This window comes from Neolamprologus multifasciatus, chromosome 18, assembly GCF_963576455.1.
Source record: "Neolamprologus multifasciatus chromosome 18, fNeoMul1.2, whole genome shotgun sequence".
Taxonomy (NCBI): domain Eukaryota; kingdom Metazoa; phylum Chordata; class Actinopteri; order Cichliformes; family Cichlidae; genus Neolamprologus; species Neolamprologus multifasciatus.
Window position 1 is genome coordinate 9,633,486 of NC_140456.1, and position 19,334 is coordinate 9,652,819.

Here is a 19,334-nt window from a genome sequence, read left to right on the forward strand (position 1 = left end):
TTATGCAATTTTCTTGTTGTATCATCTCTAACAAATTGGCACGGCATAGTCACCACTTATAATTCACTCTTAGGTCATAAGTAATGGGTTTTATATCAGTGCTTTATACAGTGTTTTAACAATAACCTTAAATTTGCCAGGTTGTGCACTTGATTAATATTGCACATGTAATTGTTGGAAAATCTTTTAGTTAGTCTTGTGGATTTTAAGGTTTTGAATTTTCCAGTAGGTTATTGAGCCAGTACTCTGCAAGGCATTCCCAAAATTTATGAAGGCTGTAACTAAGAAATTACAAAGTGGTGCAGCACAAGAAGGACCTGGATTCAAATCCATCGCCTTCTAACCTGGCTGTTGGTGTGAACATGAGCATGAATGGTTGTTTGTTTTAGGCCTGCAGCAGAATGGTGCCCTCACCTTCAAGTGTGCACCCTGTCTCTCACCCAAGGAGAGCTGGGACAGGCTCCAACCCCACTGCCACCCTGAACTTGATAACCAGAAGAAAATGGATGGATTGTTATTTCTTTTTGTTTTTTGTTTTCTTGCAACTTGGTCATTTTTATGGATGCCCACCTGTGTGTGTGTGTGTGTGTGTGTGTGGTGGGGGGGGGGGGGGGGGGTGTCTTCGTTTTTGTCTTCGTTTTTGTCTTTGTCGTGGGATTCCCCATTTAGTTACTTTTTGTTTTGTTTTCTTAGTCATTAGTTAAACTTGTTTTGTTTTTGTTCTAATTAGTTTCAGTTGCATCTTGTTTACCCTGGTGTTTCTACTATACCTACTCATGTGGGTTTACATAACCCCTCCTTTGTCTCTGTTAGCCTGCCTTTGTGTGTTCCTGCTTCATTCACGCCATGATAGTTTTTATTTATTTATTTATTTTCACCTTAATTGCATAACTTTTTTCAGAATAATTTTATGTGATGATTAGACTATAGACAAAAAACAGCATACAGGAAAAACAAGGAAAAGTGTGTTAGTTGCTGGGCCACCGCATGCCCACTGATTGACTGATTGAAGTCTCATGAACTCTACTGGACAATCACCATTCTTCCAAAAGATAGTATATAAAGACCAGTATAATCATCACCATCCTATAAGAGTTGATTACAGGGTGAAGCCTAGACTCATAAAAACTTAATGCTTATTTGCAGTGAGCTGTTTCACCTAAGGTGAAGTGTCTCGAAGTTTGGACTAAAACTTAGGGATAAAACCTGGACAGAGAGTGGTTTATATTAGTAACTGTAACCCGATGTTAATGATGTTTTTCTTTCTCTTTTTTTTTTGTTATCATAATTTTTTCACTGCTTAAATTGGCTGTTACATTTCTTATGGCTTTCTTTCTTTCTTTCTTTCGTTCTTTCTTTCTTTCTTTCTTTTCAGATGTGTTTATAAATGCTACAGGAAGGTTAAGTCTCTTCTTAGAATAAAAGTATTGAAACAGCAGAAAAATGCTCCTTTGGCCATATCAGCCATGCTACGCACACTGAAGCTACAGAGAAAGGAGGAGCTTCTTTCCTTGTGGCTTTTGCGGCCCAATCACTTTAATCTTTGCACTAAATGCACATGACAACCTAAACCATGCCTACAAACGAACCCTCCAAAATTTAAAAGTTATATTACACATGTAATATGTCAGACATCTGTATCTCGCAAAAAAGTCAGTTGTACGTACAGTTAAGTCCATATCTGGCTGTTTATAAAGGTAGTAGCTAGGTTACAGCATATTGTAATTGGAGTTACATATAAATAATAAATAATCATAATAAATTATTATTATTAAAATAAATAATAATCAGTCAGTCACCCGCAATCACACCTGCTACACGCGCAGTGCGCTTGTATGTAATAATTACGGTAATAGCACAACGTCACCTGTGGCTGCAAGTGAGTTTGGTGTGTCGTTTAAGTACTTCCTGTAATGGTGGAAACTACATTTTTAAACACGCACAGACGCATTTATCGGCTTGTTGTTTTTTGCATGAATTTTCTAGGAGGATTCAGTCGTGACCGTCTGTCTGGATCACAGAGGTACTAAAAACAAGCGTCCCTCTAGCATACGCGGAAGAACCTGCTGATACGTCTGCCGCTGTACTTCGGTGATGGATGCACTGCTCTAATACTTTCACACAGATTCACACACAGCACGCGTAGACGTGTGCGGCTTAAAACGTATATTTGTGCTGTAACAAGGAGCCGAAACCGGTGCGAGATGGAGAGCTGCGACTTCCAGAGTCAGCTGCTGTCCGTCATGGAAGTCCTGGCCAAGGCGGCTGTAGCTGAGATAAACCGGCGTGTGGACCAGAGCTGCACGGTGCTCAGGCTGGAGGTGAGCCAGAGCCGGCGGGACATCGACCTGCTGAAGAGCAAGTGTGAGGTGATGGAGGCAGAGCTGAGGAAGAGCCGGATGAGGGCCAGGAGAAAAGGTGGGGACACCTGCCTGAGAGATGCTGAGGAGTCACATCTTTGTTGTTTATAACTGACAGTTTTGTGTGATCTTCTCTCTTAGTGTTTAACAATCAATCAGCGGGGAGATTCTCTCCTCTGGTCAAAGTAGTTCTCAACAAAGAAACTCAGAGCTCACATTGGGACACACCGGTGGAAGCTCAGGCTCCAGATCAACCCCAGCAGGTAGGGTACGGCTATTATACCAGTGCACCATATTATCCCATTCATAGAAGTTCCAAAAGTGAGAGTGAGAGACAGACCCTTTAACCAGAAGAGCCCAATCCCCTTGTGGAACCAGCTCCCCGTCTGGGTTCAGTTCAATTCAATTCAATTCAGTTTTATTTATACAGCCAAATCACAACAACCGTTGCCTCAAGGCGCTTTATATTATAAGGTAGACCCTACAATAATATATCAGAGAAAAACCCAACAATCATATGACCCCCTATGAATGGCAACAGTGGGAAGGAAAAACTCAGTTTTAACAGGAAGAAACCTCTGGCAGAACCAGGCTCAGCGAGGAACCAGTTGCTTTAAGGAAGTTTTTTTTTTTTTAAACCTATATCCTTAAGATATAAACACGGGAAAGTAAATTAGAATATATGTAATAATTATTTTATATTGACTCATAAGTACAAAACTTTGTGATGTTAACCTTATTTAACCTCATTGTAGATGGGCTAGAGCTCTACTAGCACAACTTGCATATAAGCACTGATGCATTTGCTTGACCACACAGTGCATGTGTCATCTTATTTAAGCACTAACCCTGAGCCTGCTGTTGCAGTGTGCTGAGGCCGTGGAGCTTGCTAATGGGCCTGATCACGTACGGATCAAAGAGGAGTGTGCAGAAGAGGATATGTGGAAAAATGATGCAGAGGACAGACCGAGTGAGTCCACACCTTTAATAGTGAAGAAATAAAACAATGTGATGTTTAAGAGGAACTTTTCATTCAGGCACAAGGAATACTTTACTTTACTTAGTTAAGCTGTAAAGGTAAATAAATGCACTGTTTATATACAGGTCATAAGATGAGAAGCCTGAGTACAAATTAATATGTATGTGTGCTAATGTGCACCAGAGCTGATGCGACACACATGGTTTAGTTTACAGACAAATTATTGTCTAGGTTTGCAGTTTAACAGCGTTGCACTGAATTCAAAGCCCAGGATATGATCTGATAAGAATTACAACTATAAATTAATTTCAAATGAGCCAAACTGTTATTTGCCGACTATAAATCAGGGATGTCAAACTCAGAGGCCAAGTGGATCAGACCAGTGAAACTTCCCTTTCTATTGGTGCAAAGAGGTTTAACTGCCCATTTAATCCCTGAGATATCGCAAGATGAGGAAAAAGAAGCACAATTTTACCTTTACTTTCAACATATGATAAAGAAATTCTGCTGTGCTTAATAAAATAAATCTATCAGCTTGACTCTGGGATTGAGTTGTAAGAAATAAATGTGTAAAATTATCATTGTTCAGACTGTCCTATAGTTATAAAGCAGAAAGTTTGTGTCCACATTTATGTGTTTTACTGTGGAAAAAATGTGAAGAAAACAGGAGATTTTCTCTAATTTAATTGTTTAATTATTACTTAATTACATTGGTGTAATGTGGATAGCCACAGGGAAGAGCTTTAATAGTAGGGCAAGCTGTCAAATTTATGAAAATACAGAAATATATGAAAATAAATATATGAAAAATTTACATTTTCCAAAGCTGTCCAGTGGGGTGACTCTGGAGACTTGGCCTTATGTTTGACACCTTTGCTCTAAATGATTAAAGGCATTTCTCTGGTAATGTGCTCTCTTTAGTCTCTGGAGCCGAGCATCAGCCGTATTTCGACACAACAAAACCTGCCCAGGGCGACAGCTTTGCGGAGCTTTACCACTCGGCTGAAAACCCGGCCCTCTCTGAAGATCTGGTTTCCCAAGTAGACGGCTACAGCATTTTCCCAGAACAGCAGCTGAACAGCGGCCAAAATGATATCGAACTCGTAGTGAAACACGAGAAAGAGGAAGAGGCGGATGAGGACGCAGCTCCACTCGGTTCAGCCCACACGTTTGTGACAGAGACAGCTGAGGGGCAGCTGTGGTCATCCAGCGTGTGCAGAGACACGGGGGACCCAGGTGTCCCGTACACCGGGCAGCAGTTTGAGCAGATTCCTGCTGCATTTGCATCTTCAGCCCTGTTGCATTTGGAGGATGTGGCACCCAGAGTTCACTCTGTTGGGAAATTAAATTCTGTTGTGCTGAGTTCCGCACGACTGAAAAGACGAGGCAGAAGTTTGGGATGTAAGAGGCCACAGTCAGAGGAAGGACAAAACTCTGCATCTCAGATTAACTCCACAGATCCCACCTTGATTCCTCAACAGTTACAGAGCTGTACTCAAACGAGTAATCCAGACGAGGGTCGGACTGGGCCGAACCCCGCAGGCCCCTTCGCCACACACAGAGTTGGAAGCAGTTTGAGCCTGGTGAGGAGGATGAGGACGCCCTGGAGGTCCGGGCTCAGCGAGAAGCGGTTCAGCTGCACGTACTGCGACAAAAGCTTCACCAGGTTCAGCCAGCTCAAAGAGCACCTGAGGAGTCACACGGGCGAGAAGCCGTTCAGCTGCATGCAGTGCGGCCGGAGCTTCACCAAACAGTGCAACCTCATCAGACACGCGGTGGTCCACAGCGGGGAGAAGCCCTACGAGTGCTCGCTGTGCGGGAAGTGCTTCACCCAGCGCTCCAGCCTCAAGTCTCATCAGAAAACAGCACACTTATAACATTTATTTTATACAACCGCTGCCCGTGTGGAGAACATTTTCATGGCTTTTATAATTGGTTTTGTTTTTGTGATGTTACATATACACATAATTTTAGACAGAGTGGTACAGAATTATAAAACTACAGTCAAGTTTATGGCCCGGCTAATGTGTTTCCATCAGGCGCCACACAGGCTGCATGGAAAAGATGGATTGTGGAAAGTTGTTAAGTGTTTTATCTTTTTATGTTTATTTTTCTTTTTTTAAGCCAGCTGTGGTGAGTAAAGGGTGGAAATAAACTCATCAACTCCTCAAACATGCCCCGTATAACACATCTGTTTTACTCCAACTAGGAACAAATTTATTCAGTGAGACATAAACTCAGTGTTTATGAAATGTTTATTGAGGTCACAAATATAGAGTCGCCCTCTACTGGCTTTTAAAAAGAATGCAGGTTTAAAGCACTTCTCCAGTGGCTTAAAATTCATACCTGAAGGATATGTCAATCTTCCATATACAGTCTTTGATCAGACTGCAGTACTAATGCTAGCTTCAGTCCTTTTAATTACTGGTTTGAAATCACTTTAAAGACTCATGAAACGTAGCTTTATGTGTTAATCCATCAGCCTTAATCAGAGGCTAATGAAAAGCTAAAGAGGCTTTCTACCTCCCATTCTTCTCTCTTCATCTTCAACCGTGTTGTTTTTCCTAAACTACCAATTTCATATTCATTGCCTTTGTTATTACATGTAACTTATGCTAATTTAATCCTGATAAGTTTTTCCCTGCGGAGCCTAAACTGCATATTTGAAAAGTAAATAAAGTTGCTCTGCATTTGAACTTGGTCCTTGAACACATCTTTGAACACATCTCAGCCCTATCAGAGATTAGATCGGTGTCTGGTGTTTCCATTGAACATCAAAGTTACTTGTGCTGGAGGTAAATCAAAGAAGTACCAAAAAAAACTGATGGGCCGTCAGAGGGTAGAAGAAGAGATTGTCTGGTTCTAACAAAAGCAGTAATCCCTGCACCCCCTCCCCTCCCATGTTGTTGTTTTTACATTTTCAAGCACAATGTCAGTGTTTTTATAAGCTGGAAATCATTTGATTATAAATTAGGTATGTTTTAAATAGCTTCTTACAACTGCAAACTAAAGTAGGAACTGTGGTATGTTTAAACCTCTAGGTCACATTTTTACAAACAGTCAATCGAGGATTAAGTTTGATTTGAATTTTATTGAATGTTACTGGTCATAAAACAGAAAGGCGACCTCTGCAGGCCGTACCCCGCCTCCCACCCTGTGACAGCTGATAAGTCTCTCGGCCTATGACCCTGAACTGGATAACCTTCAGATGGACGGCTGTTACTGCTCATTACAATAAATACATTTCAGTAAACTGAAAGAAATGTAACCAGATTAGACTTGAAGGATTTTGGAAAGTGTCAGAACTGCTTTCTTTAAATATATGACTCATGAGAATTAAACTAATGATCTTTTGGCATTGCTTGTCTTCAGTCTCCGGGCATGGAAATCAAATTGGGGAGCCAAAGTTTCATTTATTTTAGAAACAGATCTCGCTTAGGATGGTGCAGTGGTCAGCACAAATGTCTCACAACAAGAAGGTTCCTGGGTTTGAATCTAGAGTTTCAATGTTCCCATGCTGCCCGTGTAGCTTCAGGTACTCTAGCTTCCTCCTCCAACCCAGTGATGCTTGTTAGGGTTATTGGTGATTATAAACTGATTAAAGACTGACTGGTTGACCTTTTCTGAAAGCTAAAATAGGCTCTGGAATCTGAAGTGTGAGTTCTGAGGGTGACGGGAGTCATCCTGAAGTAAGACAAGAAAAACTCAGGCAAACTCGTTATTCAATCAGAAAAACAAAAAACATCTTAATCTGTATTCGACAAGGCAAGTACCACAAACATTTTACACAAATATACAAAGGTAAGACATTACTTTTTTTCAATATAAATATGAAATTAGATCTTTTATCCTGTAAAACTGTGCTAAAAGTTGCATAGAGGAGTAGTGATAGGACAGGACTGTATATATCACTCTACGTGTGCATTTTAGTTCTTATTAGAGGGATCAGACTGAGATCAGCAGAACGCAACAAAAGCCACATGAAGGAAAAAATACCGGCGTTGATGTTCAACACTATGAATCGAATCTTTATGAGCATTTAGTTTGTACACTGAGCTGTTCAGATAGACATTTACAAGGATTTTAATACTCATTAAAGTGGAGATGGAAAAACTAAAGATGACTGATTCAAACCAGACATTCAGTGGAGTGTAAAGTACAACAAGTCACAGGGTCTCATAGTTCATTAAACAAACCAAACCAAATGTTAGCAGCTTTAAAAAAAATCTGTACTGTACGCTGTAATTATTCAGCTTTACCACATAACAACTGCATTTATTTGCAGCACTTCCTGTTGCCTAAATGTTTTCCCTCCACTAGAGCAGAAAGTCCCCATGAAAGACTTTGAAACTCCAGGTTATGACGTTAAACTGGAAAACATATTTAAACCCAATCATCAACTGAGTCCTTTAAGTAAAGTGATTCCAGTATCAGCAATGTTAAAACAATACCACCATGAAAAGTTTCTGACAACGCACAAATCTGTAAGGACTGTTTGATAACACTGTTTTTATGACTTACAGTAATCCTGTTTTTTTATAAGTCTGTAAGACCCGTCTTTCTATAGTTTACCAACATTTGCAACAATTATCAACCTAAAAGTGGATTTAATTATGCTTCAGTAGCTTCATCCTGTAATACTTAATCATAAGAGTAAAGTGGGAAGCAGGTTGTTACTTCAAACCCGTCACACACTGGATGGTTCGTCTGCTAGTAGAAGCACTCAAATATTATGGACGGATTATTTAATATTATTATTTTTATCTTCTTTTTTCCCTTCTTTTTTTTTTTTTTAAATCAGTGGTGAGACTTGGCAAACTCAGGAGTGATTAATTTCTGGAGTTCATACAAATCTAGAGCGAGAGATGGCGAAAAACTGGAAACTTTGCATCAAAACTTTACATGATCAAAACTGAGAGACAGAGTTGTGATATATTTTTGAGATGTATATGAAGCTAGATCCAGATATCCTTCTGAATCCAGGGATAATTCAGTGCATAGCATGGAAGGATTTTCAGTCTTTGTGGTGGTATGATCGCAGATTTGGCTTTTTATTTAAATTGCTCTTTAAAATTTGCATCGTGTGGCTTTAAACTTGTCTTGAGTTGGAACACATCCAAGTAAATAACCTGTGTTTTGGCTTGCTTCTTTTTTGGAGGGACTGTTTTGGAAATCTGGCCTGACAGCAACTTTTAAGTCCAGAAATGTACAAGACATTTATTACAATATCTATGTTTGCCTACAGAGGGTAGAAATAAAAAATGCTTAGACTGGCTGGCTTTCGTTCGACTAGTTTATCTCTCCTCTTTTTTCTGTTCTTTTAAGTTAGCAGGCTAAAAAATGTCAAAAGAACAAGAAATGTTCCTGAAAGATTTCAGTCGCCTGACACCAGGTTGTTTTTTTAAATTGGCAGGAATGAGCAGTGAGGAACCACCCTTTTCCCAATTTCACAGAGAAATCACTGACAAACCCTTAACTCTGTCACCCTTTTTCTCCTGGGGGAGAGATTAAACATCTGTCTCGTGAGTGCTTTTAGGCACGTTCTCATCTGTATATCAGCGTACGGTCTTGTAAATCTGATGCGGGGTTTTTTGATTCAGTATAAGCATTTGTTTCTCAATGAACACAAAAAGTATCAAAACCTAAACACAACACAATGGCTCTTCAATACCTCTCCTCATAGACAAAACACTGACTAGAGGAAAAAGAAAAAAAAATCTACATCTCATCAATATTAAATATAAACAACCTTTTCAGAAAAATAATCTCTATGCAGAGGGTCCGTTGTGTTGATAAAAAGCTTTTTGTGCTATTGCTGACTTTCACACCTGGGTGGAAACTTTGAACAATAATTATTTATCCAAATCAAGTGTGCTTGATTGAGTCAACAGGTGATACATTCACTTGAAAGATCACAATCAAGTGATTTTTCCTTTTATCTTTTATTCTCCAAAGAAATTTGAAATGTGTCCAGTCTACTTTTAAAAGCCGTTTTCGGCTGCCTCTGCGGAGTCAGAGTCCTCCCCGCTTTCTTTTCCACCACCACAGTGTGATGACGCACTTTGCGCTGGTGCATTACATTGGGCATGTGTTTGTCCCCCGTTCCCATTCCTGCTCGTCCTCCGGGCTGCTCGAGCAGTCCATGGCCTCTCCACTGTCTCTCTCACTGCTGGGGATCATCGGAGACCAGCTCTCCCCTAACGAGTCCTCCTTACTTCCCTCTACCTCCCCGTCGTCCTCCCCTCTTCTCTGCCCGCAGTAGGGTGGGATTTCAACCACAACATATTTCTTCGCCCAGCTGCTCAGCGCCACCTTTTGCCGGATGTCATTTCCCATTTGGCCTGCATCAGACCGTGAGTTAGTACCTGTGAAAAAAAAAAGCCGAAAGAGTAAGGATAAAAGGTTACAACAAAAAGACTGCTGTACTTGTAAATTATGTTGAGTTTAACTCTTTGTAGCTACAATTTACAGATGTCCATTAATGCATCACACATAGGTAATCATAAAGTTACTGTTTTGTAAAAGGAACAGCAACAAAAAATAGTCTGTGTGTGTGTGTGTGTGTGTGTGTGTGTGTGTGTGTGTGTGTGTGTGTGTGTGTGTGTGTGTGTGTGTGTGTGTGTGTGTGTGTCTGTGTCTGTCACATCCTTCATCCAAGCAGCATCAAACTCAGCAGTGCACTTAACTCGGGCTCCTGATAATTCATCAAACCAAATCTGAAGTAGTTTGGATGCAGTGTTGTTGATCAGACGAACACAGATTTCTCACACTATGAGTAGGATACACATGTTGATCTATGGCTAAACATAAACTTGTGTAAATAGGGTAAATCGGTGACACCAAGTCATGGAAAGCTACTATCAGTTACATGGCTGCTCTATTTGATTGCCACTGGAATTTCCTGTCCGACATTCAAAGTCCATTCTTATTTTGAGATCATAAAGGACGACTTTAAAAAGGTCACACACGGCGTCTACAGACAAATATTGCCTGTTATTCATCACCCTCATGCTTATCATTTAAACCATGCAAGTTTCCAAACTTTAGATACTAATTATGTGGGACCATCTAGGACAGGGGTGTCGAACTCCAGGCCTCGAGGGCCGGTGTCCTGCAGGTTTTAGATCTCACTCTGGGTCAACACACCTGAATCAAGTGATCAGTTCATTACCAGCCTCTGGAGAACTTCAAGACATGTTGAGGAGGTAATTTAGCCATTTAAATCACCTGTGTTGGATCAAGAACACATCTAAAACCTGCAGGACACCGGCCCTCGAGGCCTGGAGTTCGACATCTGTGATCTAGGACCATTAGGATCGTGGGCGATTGTGGCTCAAGAGTTGGGAGTTCGCCTTGTAATCGGAAGGTTGCCGGTTCGAGCCGGCTTGGACAGTCTCGGTCGTTGTGTCCTTGGGCAAGACACTTCACCCGTTGCCTACTGGTGGTGGTCAGAGGGCCCGGTGGCGCCAGTGTCTGGCAGCCTCGCCTCTGTCAGTGCGCCCCAGGGCAGCTGTGGCTGCAATGTAGCTTGCCATCACCAGTGTGTGAATGTGTGTGTGTGAATGTGTGTGTGATGACTGGTTGTGTAAAGCACTTTGGGGTCCTTAGGGACTAGAAAAGCGCTATACAAATACAGGCCATTTACCATTTTACCATTACCATATCGATATGGTAATGGTCCTTGTTCCAGTGTTCTTTGCACTGGAACTCAAATAGTTTTCTTATGCATCCCAAAAGATCTTAAATAATCGCATTAACTTGCCAACCTACACTAAAGGAGCAAAAACTGATGAACGAGGAAACTCGCCTTAATAATTACACACTGTTCTGTTCCTGCTCCTGCAGAATGAGATGGCCCACACTGTTTCATTTATATAAAACAGACTGAATGAAACAGACTTCACAGATGATGACTCATGTCTGTTACAGTAACCTAAAAGTGAACAGGTAATGTAATAATATGACACACATGGTTTGGTCATTACTGTGGTCATCACTGACAGAAGATAACGTGTTATCCTCTTATTTAAAACCATGATCTTTTCTCCTGCTCAAAAGCAGCACTGAACACGAGTTTCTTATTTCTGGTTATTATCACCTTACTCGCCTCATGTATGGTGCACTCTTAGCTGAAAAGAAGCATACTATGAGTTCACAATCCTCTAGCTTAGAATTTAAACTGCAAAGCAAAGAGTTACTTACACACTCAGCAATTAAAAATGTTATTTATTTACAATGCTTGCTGCATGCTACATGCAAACTGCTTGGTTAATCACAAATGTCCCTGACATGCCACTTCAAAGAGGGACCATTAGCCACAAAGTACTAAAATCTAATTTTAGTTGATTGTTTTCTACTTGAAGCTCATCTTTTATCTTTCCACAAACATTCGCTGAGCTCACCTGGAAGAGTTGTGGACAGCTGACTGGAGTTAATGTTAACAGAACCGTTGTTGGTGCTAACAGCAGCGGCGAGGTGGAAGATCTCAGAGCGAGGAAGCTGGGGCGATACCGGTAAGGAGTGACACTGTCTTCCCGGCAGCTGCTGCCAGTAATAAGACACCTCTTGTTGGGCTCCTCCGGGCCCGAGAGCACACGGTTGGTTACTGAACACACTTCCAGGTGGCGAGTGGAGGTCAAACACCAGGGAGAAGACGGACTTGCTGGGCACATCGTAAAACTTAATCTTCCCACCGCACAGATCTTCTCGGGCTGTAAAAGGGTTGATCTTGCGGGCTTTGGAGGCTCTCTTGGCAGTAGGGGGGTTATAGTAAGGGTCCTGGACATTGACTTTTCTTCCTGGCTTGCAGGAGAAGACGTCCGATTGGCTGCGGCTGAGCCAGATGTTTCGTCTGGGGCGGGGTGATTTAGGAGGGATTTTATCGTTTTGGAAACCAAGAGGATTCCCTCGCTTGAAGCCTTGGATCTTCTCCCCTTAAATGAAGAGAACAAGAGCTTTCTGTGATCATCTTACATAAAGTCTACAGAATATACAGAAGTGTATTTCAGTTTTCTTTTGACACAGCCATACTGAAGGTGAAGCAGGAATATTTTAAAACCACTAGATGGCAGAATAGGCTAAAGGCCTCGTATGCAAATACTCCATCAAAGCCTATATGTTAACAGTTTCCCAAGGCGCTGCATGAGATTATTTAAACAGACGTTTTCGGTGGTGTGGTCGGGTTTAATTCTCGTAGCGCTGAAATCATGGCAGGAAAAGCAGGAGGATTAAGAAACAGTCTCGCCGGTGGTTGTTAAACATTGTTCAAAAACAAAGGGTTTACTTGTATAAATATTTTAATATGTTAAGTACTGAGACGGTTCCAAGCATAGCATAAATATATCTAAACAAACGAGCTCCTCTCAAAGCTTGTAGTGCACCCCAGGTGTCTCCTTTATTCCAGGAAACTCTTTTTACTCATGTGGACTAAAAAAAGGCTACTTTGGAAAAAATATTTGGCTTTTACGTTTTCGTTATGCAACAGAAACATTTCCTACTGTCAGGGCGACCCTGGTCTCGGGAAACATTGATGTTATCAGCAGAGAGAGGGAGATGGAGGAGGTGGAGGAGGATGATGGGTACATAGAGGGGAGGAGGAATGGCGAAAAGGAAGTTTATGATGTAACAACCAACAGCTGATGAGAGGTGTCACAGTCAGGCCTTGTTTTCCACACAGTAACAGCTACATGAGGGATCACCCTCATGCCAGCAGGATAAGACTGCGTTTTATATGTTCTGTCACCTTCATCGGATAAAAAGAAAACAATAATCTTGACAGCTGTATAAATGTTTTATGTCACAGCTGTGACATAACATGTAGTGGGGAAGGGGGGAGCTCTGGGGCTTGCCTAAACAAAATCATTACTGGCTCCTCATGACTCCACGATGTGTCAGACATGCAGGCGGCTCTACGTGGGACCAAATTAGAAGTGAAACCTGGGCCTGCATGGATTAAGTGTCTCAAGCAGGAATGTTGATCTCTGACCAAATTTCCTCTTCTACCGTGGATGAAGTTTATATTTTCAGGAATCAAAGTGATTCACGGTTAGAGCTCTGGGTCAGTGATACGGACACTCAGATAAATGTTAACATGATGCACTTTAAATAGCTCGCTTGAGTGCGATAATAGTGAATACAGACGTCAGTGAAATAAGGGCTATTACACGGCTGTTTGGAAGGAGCAAAATCTGGCCTGAGCAAGCCTGGCTGTATGTTTAGGGTGAGGGCAGTGTAAACAGCACCTTTTGTAAGTGACCGTTTGCTTTGAGATGAGAAGCACTGTGGTGTTAGGAGGAAAAAGAAGAGTTGGATTGGACATTGGATAAATGATGAAATAGTTGACAGGCTGAGAAGATAAGACTTCTCTGTTGTAAGTGGCAAGGGCGAGGTGGGGGAAATTTCTGTTGCCTTGTGTGCTTACAGTTTCCCCTCCTTTCACCTCCCCTTGCAGGAATTTACAACCATCTTCGTGTAAATAAAACGACGTGGCCTTTATGGACTGTGAAGCTGAAGTTTTATGTGAGGGTGGGACTGTTACCTTTGGCTATGGTTTTCTTGTCATTGTCCCCAGTGAGCGGGACACACTCGTGCTCCATATCTTCAACTTTAAGGCGTGCGAAAATCTCCTCGAGGTGCCTGACGAGGTCTGAGAAGGATGGACGGAGTTTAGGATCCATCTAAAGGAGAAGAAAAAGGAGATATGGAGAAGGCTGATAGTGACAGTAATAAACATTATCAAAGGTTGCACTTTGTAAATTATTTTCTAGGTAAAGGGAAACACACACACAGAATTGCATTTATCTTAACATGAAAACTGCGTTGATTATGTAACAGTGTCATAGTTCACATTACATTACTCGATGACACCAAAACCCTTAAACTGTAGTTTACAGGTTGGTGCTATAGTGGCACAAAGAAAGGACGGTTTTATAATATTATTGGCACTCTAGTTGGGAAATGTTCAGTTGCTCAGCAGACTGTGGTATAATACTAAGACGAGTAGTAAAATGAACATCTGAGGTCACTACGATTTTCGACTGTCCTTAGCAATAAAATCGAGTAATAAAATGTTTCTTTTATGGCTAAGAATTAGATTTACCTTTGGGTGGTGCCAGCACATACAAGTACAATCATATCCTTACATTAAAGGCCATGAGTCACCCTGTGTGACAGAAATGTAAACTCAAACGTGCTTAATATTTTAATCATATAGCCGTTGATTAACGTTTGGCTCTAGCTAAAAATCCCTATGAGAAAATTCCCCTATGCAGGAAAGCCCCTCCTTTCCAAGAATAGTGACTGACTGAATTTATGAGGATAGAAATTGATGAAATCAAAATGAAAATGATAAAGCTGAGAGGCAAAATAAAAGCAAGAGAAACAAGGGGAGGCAGATGGAAGAAGAAGAAATTGGCAATGGGCAGCTGGGATGAAATACAAAGTGTGAAAAAAAATGAAAGTGTTGCTAAAAGATGTTATTTAACTGTCAAAGAAGTGCAAAAGAAGTCACAAGGAAATGCCAGAAAGAGACAGAAGAAGGATAAGGATGATAAAAGCAAGACAAGAGATAAGGATGAGAAGGCATAGAAGAGGCCTATCTAGTCTTAATCAGCAGGGTGCTGTAAGATCTTTAATGCTCTCATCATCTGTGGTTGTAATTAACTTTAGTGAAAAAGAACTCGTGTTTTCAGTTCAGTGATCATGTGAGTAAAACAAAGTAGCAAAATCTCATTTAAAGTCTATAAGCAAATATATTTGATTTTATGGTTTCATTTACTTGCTGCTTATTTTAGATACTTTTACAACAAACCAGTATATGACTTAAGAAAAGCAGAACGTGCCAAGTGAGTGGGTCTGCTTTTAGAGAACAGAACCCCTTCTGGAGAGGAAGCTAAATCCGATTATTCACATAATCAGATTGCCCCTTTATTTCTGAAAAAGGGAATGAACGTTACTTAACTAATTAGAAATAAAACAGTCGAAACTCCAGGACAAAGCCAATTTGGAAATGTTGTCTCAACATAGCAGAGTTTGTGGTAAACACATTATAAAAACAGACTGAAGCCTCAACTTTATGAGCTACTTTAAAGCTACTGCTGCCTGCAAGCTGTTTTCTCACAAGCAGACAGTGGGTGTTTATTATCAGTGAACTAGTGCTAACAAGCACATTCATTTTTTTTCTGTTGAATTTTAAATATTTAACAGTTATGTTTTGTTTACTTCCTGTAAATGCTGGTCAGAGATAAGCAGCCCTAAATGTTTGTTGCACAAGATGGAAAGCAGAGGATTGGAAATCGATAAGCAATGACCACGTACATCTCCCAGTAAACAACAACATGTTTTTATGCTTAAAATAAACCTAAGCTGTTTATTGGACTTTAAAAGAGCCACTTTAAATGAATCACAGTTTATCTCATGGGTTTTGATGAAGTCGCTCATTTCACTTGGTCTGAAATAAGCTATGTTAGCTTCTCTACCATTATCAAGCCAACTTTATTCCGATTGGCTGCTGGTTGCAAACACAAGGACTGAAGAGCAGGTGGGTGGGCCTCAAATGGCTATATGACAGATATCTGCTCTTTTTTTGACATCATACTGATTTAAATAGTAGGAAAAATTTTAGAAACCGAGCCTTTAGAGCAGCCTGAAGCCTCACAGACACTACTTGGATTATTTGAATCCTGCTTTAAAGTTTTATTATTTCTGAAATTACAAAAAATGAGGTTGTATAATGGACTCACATTGCAGCAGTTAAAGGCCAGCTGGAGGAAGTCAGGCGGACAGTCTCCAACCATGTGCTGGAACGTGTGATAGTCCAGGCCGAAGTTCTGATCAGGAGGGCGAAGCGAGAGGGACAAAGAGGTTTGAAATACACGAAGAACAAACAGGAAATTCATATTCTAACAGTGGGATAAAGACGGAGACTGACAGCACTTCAGCAGATGTTTGACATACTGTAACTCAGCTGCCAAAGCCAGCTTCATGTCAAACTAATCCCTCTGACATGATCCTGCTGGCTGCCAAGTTTTCTTTTGCTTTAGACCATCAAGAACTAATAATCAGCTGCTTTATTATTAACTTGGATTCACTTGTAAGCCCGGCTTAAGGGCACAATTCACACTGAAATGTAAAGGATTACCCTTTTGACCAGTTATCATTCTTAATGAATTCATGCCAACATGCATACAGTAGATGCTTGGTAAGGGATTTTAATGTTAAACGGTGTGCAAAACAAATGTACAGGTGATTAAAGTTTCTGTATTTTATTAACATGCATTTCATAATTTTAATGCCAGTGTAAGATGCTATTGCAGTTATAAATAAGACTGAAAAGGGTGGTTTTAACTAACTTGAACAGCTATATTCTGAGCCTTTTACATATTTCACATCATAAACGGTAAACATCGGCCTTGTGCAAAGAGAGCCTGGACATAAGCACAATGAGAAAGTTCATTAGATGAATAAATAGTAAAAAAAAAAAAAAAAAAAAAAAAAAAAAGATGAATAAATAGTAAATATTTGAATTTCACTTATATTTTTCTAAAATGGGTGGGAAAATGGTTGACACTCATTTTGTTCTGTGAATAACTATTTTACTGTGTACACATGGTGAGAGGCACGGTATAGCAACGAGATTAGTCTGTGTACAGTGCAAACATGTAGACTTAGTACTACAAGGTCATGTGATTGGAAAAGTGATGCGAGGCAGATGAGCAGTCACCTCTGTGCGGGGAAGGAAGTCGGGGTCGGCCTGAATCCTTGCGATGATTTCACACAGGATTATTCCATAGGAGAACACGTCGGCCTGAAAACAGATCGACGTTAATATTTACACACACACCCACAAGAGCAAAGAAAGACTGCTTATAAAAATATAAAATTGCCCCTGCTAACAATTCAGATCAGAGTAACTGCGAATCATCTGCTATTATTAACAGTTCCGAAGATTCAGTTTCCATCGGGGTTTGTTTAGGTTTAATCAAAACTATTCTAACAATGTCTAATCAAAGTTTATGTTCAATCCAGTCTGAGGCCATAGCAACACTGGCTGTAAAGATAAACATCTACCTTCTCATTGTAGGGTTCATCTCTCAGCACCTCCGGAGCCATCCAGAAAGGAGACCCAACCACCGAAAGCTTCTCTCCTTCAGCGCTAAACACACCATCACAGACACAGAATAATTTATTATATGCAACATGCCATCATAGTAAAAAAGCCAGAAAATGTAAGAAACTTTGCAGCTTTAAGATTGATCTAGAACTCTGCTTTCCTGCTTCACTGATCTAAAATATTTTTACCGAGTTGTTTTTAACTTGAGGAAGGCAAGAGTGAGTGTAGAACGAGGAAGAGACCTGACCTGACCATGGTCACAAAGTGGGTAAAGGAAGGATGTTTAATACAACATGAGGCTTTATATTACCCGTGTGCTAAAAAGTAAAAGCCTGTTTGAGTGCATTAGTGGAGTAAATGGATATAGAACATCAGTGAAAACATGCAAACTCTAACCTCACCATTAATGCTGAAAGGTACATGCAGCTTGTAGAGCAACATATGCTCCCATCCAGACCATTCCTTTTTCAGAGATCGCATATTTCAGCAAGACAATGCTAAAAAACATACTGCATCCATTACTGCAGCATGGCTTTGTCATAGAAGAGTCTGGACTGCAGGCAGGCCGATTTTTACCAATTGCAAACATTTGGTACATCGTGGAATGAAAAATACAAAACAAGAACACACAGTATTTTTGAGCAGCGAGAATCGCATATCGGACAAAAAGGGGACGATATTTCTCTCCCAAAGGTCTAGCAGCAGGTCTCCTCAGTTCTCAGACACTTTCCAAACTGCTATTAAAAGAAGTCTATAAGATTTACAAATAACCACATTCTATTTTAATTTACTACCAATGGTTTTTGGTATTGACTCTACCAGGCAGACCTTTTAATCACCTTTTATGACATTTAAAATGATATAGTAACATTTCTCTTAACTCTCTAATTCGTTCACTTAAATGACCTTTGCTTCATACATTTTTAAACTGGATTAAGCAAGCCAAGATTCATAATTTCCTGACAAACTGCACTCTCCCACTTAATAAGAAATAATAACGGGAGTGGCTACTTTCAGCACAGTAACACCCATACATGTTTACATATGCACATGCATAAAGCATTACATAAGTTATTATTTGGTCTCTATGCACAGCGCTCCTGAATATAGTTTAGAAAAGACAAAACAGAGACACTCCTTCTTTACTCTGCTGCAGGATTAAAAAAGTAAAACCCGGCACTGATACTATCCCACTGTTATCAAAACACTAAAGAAGAGAATGTGAAATGTAGAGGCGGCTGTTAATGTTAGTGCCTGACCTATGTGTCAGTAAATAACCCTGTGAGTGGTAGGAGGAGGAGGAAGAAGAGGAGGAAGACTCTAAGTGAGTTAGCTGTAACAGCAACAACAGAAAGGTACAAAAAGAATCATGTGGAGAGCAGTAATGAACAAAAAACAGGCTGGAATATTAATCTTATGACCTGTTATATTCTCTGGCACTCATTACAATGAGCAGGATTTGAATGGAGTAGCAATATGATCATTTATTCCTGACACAAATGAAAGTGTGGTGCAGATAAATTAAAACAAATCAAGACAAAGCTAAAAAGGCTACCCTGCAAACACATCATCCCAGTCAGTTAAATTACATAAACCAAACTATGTGACACACCTAGAGATGTTAGTAGCCACTACAAGCAAGTACTTTACTGCAAAAAGCTGGTCCAATACAGCTTTGAAGTTGTATAAACTTTTTTTAACCAGATAAAACAAGCGAACGGATATCTCAGTTTGGTTACACACTAGCAGACATCAGCCTTGTTAAACTTCAGTTTTGAGTCATCTGTCTTAAAATCAATCTAATTTTAGATCTGGGTTTTAAAAAGAAAAAAAGAGCCTGTGGTTTTACCTACTAAATGTGCTTCTGTTCATCAGTGTTTTCCCT

At 40.3% G+C, this 19,334-nt stretch overlaps 2 protein-coding genes across 4 annotated transcripts in view; one reads left to right on the plus strand and one right to left on the minus strand.

Annotated features, from left to right (window-relative positions):
- Window positions 1–1,680: 1,680 nt before the first annotated feature.
- LOC146497335 (uncharacterized) lies at window positions 1,681–8,131 on the plus strand. 2 transcript variants are annotated; one of them, XM_085139325.1, is made up of 5 exons: window positions 1,681–2,023; window positions 2,186–2,418; window positions 2,502–2,623; window positions 3,228–3,330; window positions 4,261–8,131. In XM_085139325.1, exons 1-5 carry the CDS (start codon window positions 1,914–1,916, stop codon window positions 5,214–5,216), a joined length of 1,524 nt encoding a protein of 507 aa, XP_084995451.1. In that variant the 5' UTR covers window positions 1,681–1,913; the 3' UTR covers window positions 5,217–8,131. The 2 variants fall into 2 exon arrangements, with proteins under 2 accessions (XP_084995451.1, XP_084995452.1); XM_085139326.1 differs by having other exon boundaries at window positions 1,883–2,418.
- Window positions 5,613–19,334, minus strand: part of tesk2 (testis associated actin remodelling kinase 2) — a 35,340-nt gene continuing 21,618 nt past the window's right edge. For both annotated transcript variants that reach the window (XM_085139321.1, XM_085139320.1), the window contains 6 exons: window positions 17,407–17,491; window positions 17,060–17,143; window positions 16,080–16,166; window positions 13,877–14,015; window positions 11,742–12,272; window positions 5,613–9,704 (listed from right to left, as the gene is read on the minus strand). In XM_085139321.1, coding sequence (XP_084995447.1) covers window positions 9,415–9,704; window positions 11,742–12,272; window positions 13,877–14,015; window positions 16,080–16,166; window positions 17,060–17,143; window positions 17,407–17,491 — 1,216 coding nt within the window. In that variant the 3' untranslated portion in view covers window positions 5,613–9,414. The remainder of the gene's footprint in view (window positions 9,705–11,741; window positions 12,273–13,876; window positions 14,016–16,079; window positions 16,167–17,059; window positions 17,144–17,406; window positions 17,492–19,334) is intronic.

What these genes read in the sequence shown, in the direction of transcription:
- LOC146497335 (XM_085139325.1), top strand. Translation starts at nt 1,914, where the DNA reads ATGGTGGAAACTACATTTTTAAACACGCACAGACGCATTTATCGGCTT. An exon ending in GATGAGGGCCAGGAGAAAAG is followed by an intron (nt 2,419 to 2,501) that starts GTGGGGACACCT and finishes CTTCTCTCTTAG; the next exon opens with TGTTTAACAATCAATCAGCG. An exon ending in CTCCAGATCAACCCCAGCAG is followed by an intron (nt 2,624 to 3,227) that starts GTAGGGTACGGC and finishes CTGCTGTTGCAG; the next exon opens with TGTGCTGAGGCCGTGGAGCT.